Raw genomic sequence first — 10,420 nt, 5'->3', positions numbered from 1 at the left:
TTTTTTTTTTTTTTTTTTTCCCCCCTTTTTTTTTTTTTTTTTTTTTTTTGGGTGCTGGGAATGGAACTCTACCTTGCATGTGCTAAGCATGTCCTTCCTCTACCACTGAGTTATACCCCCAGCCCTTCCTTTATTTTTCTTAACTTTTGAGCAATTCTTTGCTATCTGATTGACCTTATTTTCATTCTTTTCTATCCTTCTGTTTCTCTGCTGTATTTCATCATACCCTGGACACACAGCTGCAACAGAATTCAGTTGAAGTAGGTTTGTTGAGGTTCTATAGCAGAGCTAGAGAAGTTATAAAAACTATCTCATTTCCTTGTGAAGAGTGATAGAAGCCATAAGAATTCATGAATCCCTTCCCATGTGTTTCTCCTTCAGATTAGAAAGCTGTGGCTTCACAGAAGCTAGTTGCAAGAATCTTTCTTCGGCTCTTATCAGCAATAAGAGACTGACTCATTTATGTTTGTCAAACAACAAAGTGGGAGACCGTGGAGCAAAGCTTTTAAGTGCTGCCTTGAAACATCCAGAGTGTACTTTACAGAGCCTTGTGTAAGTGTGTACTATTTCTCATCCCTAAATATATATAGTTTGAAATATATTTCAAGTGTTGCTAGCCCCAAGGTTCATGTGTTGGCAATTTAATCCCTAATGCAACACATAGTGGTTCAGGGAATGGGACCTTTTAAGAGGTAATTTAAGTCATAATGGCAGTGAATTAATGCCAATTTCAGGAGTGGGTTATCACAGCAGTGACTCCTGATAAAAGAATGAGGTAGGCCCCCCTTCTCACACTCATGCTCTTTTTTTTCCTTTTGCTGTGGGATGATGTAGTTAGAAGGTCATCACAGATGCAACCCCTCATCTTAAACCTCTCAGCTTCCGGACTGAGAAATTTATTTTCATTATAAATGCCAAGTCTCAGGTATTCTGCAATACCAGGGTAAAACAAGTGAAGATGTACTGGGAATAAATTTTGATTTTTCTCTATTGTTACCCTTAATGATAATGGTGACATTAATAACTGCCATTTATTGTCTTTTTTCTAAACACTGTGCTAAAGTTAATCTGCACAACAGTACCTGATGGTGTCAGGTTCTAGGTGCCTTACAGCACAGGTCAGGAAAGTGAGGCTTGGAAAGGTAATGCAACTTGCCTGGTGTCTCACAAGAAAGTGAATTCAGAGCTGAAGTGTGCCACTTATCTAACTTCATAGTCTAGGTTTAAAGCAAGTAAATAAATACATACTATTTAACAGAGGTAATAGCATTCCATTGTATGGCCAGATCACAGTGTGGTTATTCATTTTTGCTAGGTACTTTTCTAGACATGAATTGATGTGCTAAAAATTTTTTTTGTTAGAGGTATTTAAATTACCTCCCAGACAGGCTGTTTATATTTCTAACAGTAGTCTAGGGGCCTCAATATTAGTACTTCATCAGGTATCTATAGTCTTTCTGATCAGTATTGGATAGATGAAGATGAACTTTCAAAAGTAATTGAATGTCGAATATGTTTGCAAATGTTTTCAAATCTTTTTATATTCTAGAAATTGCTTCTTAAGGCTGTTTGTTTCTGGATGTTTTCTGTGTGATTATTAATATATTTTATTACATATCACAAATTTACCTAACATGTTGCTTTATTTCCAACTTTATAGTCATTTTCAAAATATATAAAAGTTTAAATTTTTTGAAGTCAGATTATCTCTTATGTCTTCTAAAGGCACTACCATAATTGGAAATATGTTTTAAATATCCATTGATCTGCTCATACTCTTTATAGTTTATTTTTAAAATTTGCATGTTAATTTTTTCATGAGGCTTATATTTTACCTATATATTTATCCCTATATATCTGTTGTACGAAAAAATCATTAATGGTATCTCTCTTCCTTCTTGACTGAAAGTACCACTTTTATTATATGAAGAGTGTTTATGGTTGCTCCTACTTCATCTTCTGGGTGCTACATTCCATGTACCTATTTCTGCAACAGAGTATTATATGTGTGCAGTGTAAAAGAGGTTAATATTTGATTTATGATAAAAGCTCTGAAGAACATGAATCTAGCTGGTAAAATTATGTAGACCTAAGTGTGTCATATGAAACAGGCTGACCACTAGGGTGTCTGAACTTAGGTGGAGTGTTGGCAAAGTAGTAGGGCATCATAATATAAAACCTTTTCAAAGATAAGCATATCTGGGCAGTAGAACAGTGATCCAGTCTTTCCTCATATTTTCCTTCTTGTAGGCTGAGGTGTTGCTGTTTCACTTCAATTAGCAGTGAATACCTCTCAACTTTTCTATACAACAAGAGTCTGAAACATCTGGATCTGGGATCAAACTGTCTTCAAGATGATGGAGCAAATCTTCTGTGTAATGTCTTTCTCCAGCCGAGCTGTAATCTTCAGGACTTGGAGTAGGTTTTTTGACTCTCCTTTTGGGTAGTTTCAACTACAAATTGTTTGAGGGCAGGAAAGATGTGACAAGAAAGGTTGTGAATGGAATATCAAAAAGAATATAGAGCTGATTCTCATTTTGCCTTGAGACAAGCTGGGAAGTCTCTTCACCACATTTTTTTTTTAAAAGATTCACTATAGCAATTAAAAGTAGTTTCCTTTAGGTAAAGGTCCAGAAGCACCAGGCTGAATATGAACCATATTAGTTTTGCCTTGGTTGTGCCCTAGTAATTGTACTGGTGTTCTCTTTGGATCCACGCAGCTGAAACTGCCATCCCAGTTTTTTGTTCAGGCTTAAATTTAAACGTGGGTGTAGATGAACTTTCAGAATAACTGGAAAGGATTTTAAAATGTAACCTATCACCATTTTTCACATGCAACCATTTTTTCTTAGTAAGTTTGCACTACATAACATTTACATATTTGTGTGGAGTTGTTCACCATTTTTATTCCTGTGTTCTCTCTTTGTCTTTGAATATACATAATGTATGGTCCATGCTTCTATTATCACTGATTATTGTGTAGATATAACTTTGGCTTCCTTTCACTTGATAGTATTTCAGAAAAACCATTTAAATATTAATAACTATTTCATATTTCACTGTAAATATTGTGATTAGAGTGAAGCAAGACAGAGGTAGCAATTTTAGCTTTTGCACTATGGTCTCTCATGGGACAAGTCCAATAGCTAAGTCATTAAGGTATTTAAAGTACAAACTCTAGTGCCTTGGTGTACACAGAAGTGTTTGTCTTGACTGAACTCATTACGACTAAACTTAGAAGTTTAATTTATTGTGATGTCTGTAAAACACTAAAATTGAACTCTCCAATCCAATTAGCACTTACAATTCCTTAAGGTAAATGTGTGTGTGTGTGTGTGTAGTATGTGAATCTGAAATTTCCTTTATCATTACTCAAATAGAAGACAAAGTTTTACTTAATGGAGATTATGAACTCTAATATCTTCATTTCACTACTGAGATAGTGTTTAACCTCTATACTCAAGGTCCTTCTCAGCCCACCTTTCAGCATTGCTGTAAACACATAGACAAAATTATGCTTTTCTTAATTAACATTATGGCCTCTAACAAGAAAAGATCCCTGGACAGGCTTCCTAAGAAAAAAACTAAGCCTCACAACTGCCAGGCTCACTTCTTTATTTCTTGCAGGTTGATGGGCTGTGTTCTCACTACTGCATGTTGTCCGGATCTGGCTTCTGCTATTTTGAACAGCCCAAGCCTTTTAAGCCTAGACCTTGGGTACAATGACTTGCTGGATGAAGGCATGAAAATTCTGTGTGAAGCGTTGAGAAATCCAAACTGTAATATCCAGAGGCTTGGGTGAGTTGTTTTCCAAAAGGAAAATGATACCTCTGTGATGGCTGGTATAGACAGAAGTTGTTTTGTATATGGAAAGAGAATGAAAAAGGGGACTGGAAAGAAAATTACTCTTAATCTGAATTTCAAGTATATGGATCAGTATATTGCATGTTCTTTGGTACAGGAGCCACACTTCACATTCTTTGCATCCCTCTTAATACCATAGATACACATGCAATAAATGGCATCTGATTGGTGTTTTCCAAATTCTGTCTTCCTTCAGATATTCCATTTGTCCCTCCCTGACTTATTTCTTATAAAAAATTTTACTAATCACTTTGTATCTGTAAAATACTATAAGTTCTCAAGTATCTTGCCATTTAATAAATTCTCACCCTATGTTCTGAATTTACTACTTAGATTCAATACTGTAACTTTTACTTTTGAACTGATACTGCCTAGTACTTACACAACATGAATGTGCTGTATATTTGGGAAGCTCCAACACAGATTTCAACCTTTAGGAATTTAAATCTCCCATCTCCCAGAAAAATTGTCCTTGACTCTTCTAGGAAAGTGCTGACATTACCATGTTTCCATTGGGCTGTTTATGTAATTTTTATCATAATGGTATTTTAACTGTTGAGTCTGAGATTTAATTATAACCTATATACTTGAGCCTGTTACTGTTTCATAGATGCTGGCAGAAAACCCAAGATTATGATCAGAGACAAAGGACTTTATTACTTATGGCATAGCATATGTTAATTCCCTTTGTCCCCCAACTTACACACAGGGCTGTCGTGGAGGGTCCAGATAGATGCCTGATCATGCCACTGTATAATAAGTGATAAGAAAGCTACCTCTTTTTCCTAGTAAAAGATAATACCTTGTGCTTAAAGGCTGTTCTTTACATGCATGGCCCTGGGAAATGGCCCAGGAGGATTTGCCCAGAGCCTTGCTTTTTTGTTTGCAAAATGTATAGGAGAGTGAAAGACCAATGGACGTATGCTCCTAACAGTATCCAGCCAGTGTCTCTATACAATACAGTCTTGGATTCTGGTAAATTTGGCTACTCTGATGTGACCAAGAGAGGATTGGGGCCAGATCTGTTTCATTAATCTCAAGTGCCATTTAAATATGGCCATGATCAGTAATACTGCGAGAACAGGAGAAGGCCAACTTGTACTGATTTCAGCCATGACCCAACAGTCTTTAACTTGGCCAATTAAGTCTCAAGGAGTATTACCGGGTCTCTTGTCTGTTATGACTACAAAGGAATTATTAATGATCTGCTGATCTTTGGTATCAGTGACATTAAACAGAGGACAAAACATAGACCAAAACCAACCCAAGTTCCCAAGAAAAGACCTTGAGTAGTTTACTGTTCACTCCTAAATATGCCACAGCGGCACAGGATGCTCTTAATTTGGGATATTCTCTTGTACTTGGTTTGGGTCCCCATTAGACTGGTTCGGTTATGTCAAGTAGTCATACTGCTAGTTACAGCTGCCTCCTGGGCTTTACACAGTCTAACCAAAGGCTGCTCTCATCAGGACAAGCTTTTAATTTGTATTAATCAAAGTGAAATTGTGCTGGTGGTCACATTTGCACACATGAGGTTCTACATTATGGTTGTCATTGATTTTTGTGCCTGATGCCATCAGTGACAAAGTAAATTATTTCAAGACCTCTTCTGTCCACATGAGATTTTGTTTGTATAGAATGTAGATGGGCATGACAAACTCAATAGAGGGTCAAGGTGGCAGTTGCTTGTTGCCTGATTCATATAAAGCCCAAAATTACTTTACTAGACTGCACTGTTGGGTCTTGGGGTAAAATGAGAGCATTACTTTTCCTTCCTAAAGTGTGTTTTTCCAAATACTGTTGCTACTGTTTCCCCCAAATCCCATCCCAGAGGCTGTCAGTTCAATTGCACCCAGTTCTTCAATCCAGCAGGATCAAAGGAAGTCACAAAAGCATCTGTACATATAGTATTCACAGAAACTCAATTCCCACACATTATTTTTCATTTTGTCATGGCCTAAATAGTAAAGTCATGAAGCTTTGCGGTTTTTAATCTATTGTTAAAAATTATTAGTGGTAAAGTCCTATTCTTCCTATAAAATATTCTTCCTATAAAAGATTTTTTTTTTTCAGCAAAGTTTATTGAAATTCTCTCCTCACTTCTTGGTAGTAATACCTTCATTATTGTTACAGGTCACATTTTCACTGGTGTTGCTTCACTACTGGGTTTTCTGTTTTCCGCTGCTTGTTTTTATTCCTAAGTACCTTTTGACTTTTTTCTCATTCCATTTCCAAAAATTTAAATCTAAAATTTTCACATTACACACAAATACACGTGCACCTGCTTCAACCTATGTAAATATTGGGATTTTGATTGGAATTGTATTTTGTCGATATATCAGTGAGTATCTTGATACTTCATTGATATACTTCATTTTGCTATGCCTATTTAGGTCTATCAATAAAGCTTAGAAATTTTTCCTTGAATTGCCGTGTATTTTAACTTTAACTTGTTATATTTCAGTGCTGTTGTAAATGTTTTGTTATTGCATCACATTGATTTACTAATCTTACATTCTGGGGCTAAAACCAACTGATACATATAACTACAATAATGGAGACAGGCTCATAATTTCCTTGTGTAGTCCTCATTACATTTTTGTATCTAAATTACAGTAATTATGTATGAGTTCAGGAATGTTTTTTATAGTTTCCTATACAAGTAATTTGGTAAGATAAATTATTCCTTGAAGTTTGTAAAAGTTTAAGATATCTAGTTCCTTGTGTAGATTATTTTGATCTGATTCAATTTTTAAAATTTTTTTTCTCTTCAACTTTTAAGTTATATTTCATCCATCTCACCCAATTTTATTGGCAAGTTTCTAATATTTGCTTAATTTTTAAATCATAGTATGGGTTTTTTTCAATCCTGATATGGTATGAGTAATTTAAGCCTTTTCACATTGCATTTTTTTCCTCACAAAACACAAAACTGATGCTATAGTTTGTATATTTTCTATTTTTAAAATCATTTCTTATATTTTTATTTTACTATTTTCTAAATTGAGTTAGATGCTTAGATAATACTTTCCTTTTTAATATAAAATATTTTAAATGTACCTTACTATATTTTTCCTTGTACACTTTGGCTATTGTAAAATCTCAATTTTTATTTTTTTAATTATTATTATTATTATTTTTTTTTTGGTACTGGGGTTCAAACTCAGGTCCTTGTGCTTGCAAGGCAGGTGCCAGAACCACTGAGCTAAATCCCTAGCCCAAAATTCAATTTTTAAATGAGGTGTTTCTTTTATAACTCTACCATTGTGATCTGACAACATACTGTACATGATTTTAACTTTTTAAGCATTGACATTTGCTTCATAGGCTGTATACTATATAATCAGACTTTCTTTGTTCCATAGTACATTTACAGAATATGAAGAGTTGTAGGTTGCAGTATACTAGGGTTTGAATATTATGTGTCCCTCACAGGTTCATATACTAGAAGTGTGGTCCCCAGTATGTGTTGAAGTGACATAACCTTTAAGAGGTGAGACCCAGTGGGGGAGGTAGTTAGGTCATTGGGGGTGTCATCCTCAGAAGTAACTACGTCTAGTAACTGAAGGACCCTGGCTAATTCCCTCAACAAAGGGGTATAAAAAGAGTCAGTCTAGCTCCTGAGTGTCTCTGGCTTCCTGTCTTTATGTGATTTCTCACTCTTGTGTACATCCTCACCATTATGAAGCAGCCACATTGTGATGCAGTGGAAGACCCTCACAAGATCTGTGTAGATGTTGGCACTCTGCTTTTTAACTGCCTAAACTGAGTTAAATAAACCTTTTACTTTACATTATCTATCATTAGATATGATTAGATATTCTGTTAAAGCAACATAAAACAGTATTATCAGTTTGGCCAACAGAATTACCAATTTTAATTACCTATGTTTTTGTTACTGTTAAAAGCTCCATTACAATACTGGGCTTCCTATACTTTATAGTTGTATACTATATGTGTGTGTGTGCGCGTGTGTTGTATAATATATATATATATATAGATATATATATGTTGTATACTATATATATGGTTTATAGTTGTGTATTTTTTAACATCTTGAAACTATTACTGCAAATTTAATCCTGATGTATTCATAATCTCCCACACATTGTCTTACAGTACTTTATTCTACAGTGTACTTGTGTGATAGTTATGTATCTTTATAACTTGTCTTCTGCATTCACCTGAATTTTTTTTTCATTAAGTTTATCGGTACTTTTTAGGTATTCAGTATAGTTATATTCATCATTGGAATGTTGTACCTTTACATATGATGTATCTTGGTTCTTTTTTCCCCATACCCCTCCCCTCCCTCCAACCTTCCCTATTTACAAAGACTGTTACCATTTTTTTCCTTTTCTCATTTTTTCTTTTCCCTTCTTTCCTTTCTCCTACTCCTCCTACTTCCCCTACTCCTTTAGTTCTTTTCTTCCACTTTCACATTATCATTTATATGATCTGAACCTTATTTACAATTTTTCACACCACAGATACTATTCAATATTTACACATGTGTGTCCTAGTTATTTCAATTAAGAGTGTTCACCTGAATTCTGTGGGCAGCAACTTTTTAAAAGTTTTATATGCTCAGCACCTATAGACACTCAATTTTTCAATGACTAAGTGAACAGAGGTGAAAATTCAAATAAGGATTGGGGGAACATGTGCAAAAGCTACACTTTAACATACTTCCTCAGTTCTTTATATGATCATTGGCTTTTATAGGACCTTTGATTGGTTGGTCGATTGGTAAATTTCTATTAGCAATTCTTCCCATGTGTAGGCAACTGATCTATTTGAAATATTCTATAGAAGTTTGTATAGCTTTGTAAAAGATGTAATATTCTTTAGTATTTTTATTTGCATAAATGGTATTACACTCAGTACCAAATTTCTGAAAATCTATGCTGCTGCATTTTTAATGATCATTAGTTCATTTCACCAGCTTCATAGTCCTAGTATTTGGTAGTATGCTTGTTATTCCTTGAACTATATGATTTAGGAAGCGATATGTTCAGCCTACAAATACCTAGTAATGATATTATAAGTACTTGTCCTTACCCTGTGTTCATTTTTAAAGTTTCTGCAATTACCCTCCCCTCTAAGCCCACAAATCTCATCTTTCCTGTCATGAGATAGTCATTTTTAATGTTTGTCTTCCCTACAGGCTGGAACACTGTGGTTTGACTTCCCTGTGTTGTCAAGATCTCTCCTCCGCTCTTCTCAGCAACCAAAAGCTGGTAAAAATGAACCTCACACAGAATACCTTGGGCTATGAAGGACTAAGAACTTTATGTGAAGTCTTGAGGAGTGCAGAATGTAAACTACAAGTTCTAGGGTAAGTCCTGTGTGGCTTCTAGAGGGCTTTTCTTGCAGTGAGGGATCTGTTGGTAGGTCTCCGATTCGACTTGATTGTGGCTCTGTGGGAATCCTGGAATACTGAATGTTATTGAGAGTGCCGTGTAGTGGTTCAGAGTAGGGCACTCTGGAGCTAGACTCATTGAATTTGAATTCTTTTCCTACCTGTTACTAAAATTTAGTCTGTCTATAAAATGGGTGAAATGATAAAAATATACCTATGACATTATTATGAGTATAGCTGAGTCAGTGTAGGCCAAGTACTTATAACAGTGCTTGGAATAATAATGTCCTAGCTATTTCATTATCATTACTATTTTGTTTGGATGGAAGGCTGTTTGAGGACTTCCTCCTTGATTTTAATGTATTTATACTCAAGTTCTGTTTTCCTCTTATTACTGCCTTGACTGTATTCCCACTTCCCATTCATGTTAATATTTTCTATTTTGATAGTTTTTTTCCTCTTGAAATACTTCAGAGAAAGTAGAAGGCTATGGGTAAACTGAGTGCAGGAAAAGACATGTTCCCTTGTGTTTTCTCAGGTTGTGGAAAGATACATTTGATAAGGAAGCCCAGAAGCTGCTGGAAGCTGTGAGAGTCAGCAATCCGAAGTTGGTCATTGACAGCTCTTATAATAAAAAAGAATGGTGGTCCTGGTGGTGGTATTTCTGATTTAAAGAACCTATATTCCTTTAAAAAAATAAAAATCAAGAGTTGCAAAGACTTTGGTTCTCGACTTCTGTGATACTCTATTTTCAGAGATACTGCACCTGACATCTATAAGATACAGGTTAGTTACTTCTCTATAAAACATCCATTCTGCTTGACAAAATTTGAGAGGCTAAAATAAAATGAAAAACCAAGTTCTCTGAAAACTAACTTTAATTGGATTCAGAGTTTAAGAACTTTAGAAGCTTAGAAAGGACACTTTGAGATGGGACCAGAGAAGACTGGTAACCTTGTCATTCACACTGTCATGGCTTCTTCGTTCACAGCCTCACTGTCTGTGACATCTTATTAGATTGCCTTTCTATGTGTTTTTGGAACCATGGGTGTCAAAATCACTTGGTTGTCTATCTTAAAATGCAGCTTCCTGAGCTCTATACCAGGGCTTACTGAACAAGAATATCTGGGTGAAGGTTCTTGGGAAACCAGCATTTTAAATCCCCAAGCAATTCTTAGGTACATTAATTAATAT

General features: G+C 35.2%; 1 protein-coding gene across 5 annotated transcripts in view; it reads left to right on the top strand.

Moving 5' to 3' along the window:
- The window catches only part of Nlrp14 (NLR family pyrin domain containing 14), a 48,966-nt gene extending 39,028 nt beyond the window's left edge, over nucleotides 1–9,938 (top strand). For all 5 annotated transcript variants that reach the window (XM_033764173.1, XM_033764172.1, XM_033764170.1 and 2 more), the window contains 5 exons: nucleotides 382–552; nucleotides 2,251–2,418; nucleotides 3,628–3,798; nucleotides 9,032–9,202; nucleotides 9,765–9,938. In XM_033764173.1, coding sequence (XP_033620064.1) covers nucleotides 382–552; nucleotides 2,251–2,418; nucleotides 3,628–3,798; nucleotides 9,032–9,202; nucleotides 9,765–9,894 — 811 coding nt within the window. In that variant the 3' untranslated portion in view covers nucleotides 9,895–9,938. The remainder of the gene's footprint in view (nucleotides 1–381; nucleotides 553–2,250; nucleotides 2,419–3,627; nucleotides 3,799–9,031; nucleotides 9,203–9,764) is intronic.
- The last annotated feature ends 482 nt before the right edge of the window (nucleotides 9,939–10,420 follow it).

This window comes from Fukomys damarensis, unplaced genomic scaffold, assembly GCF_012274545.1.
Source record: "Fukomys damarensis isolate Sample0158 unplaced genomic scaffold, DMR_v1.0_HiC HiC_scaffold_16, whole genome shotgun sequence".
NCBI classification, from domain to species: Eukaryota; Metazoa; Chordata; class Mammalia; order Rodentia; family Bathyergidae; genus Fukomys; species Fukomys damarensis.
Note: the sequence above shows the minus strand (reverse complement) of the source record. Positions and strands in the feature narration are given on the sequence as shown.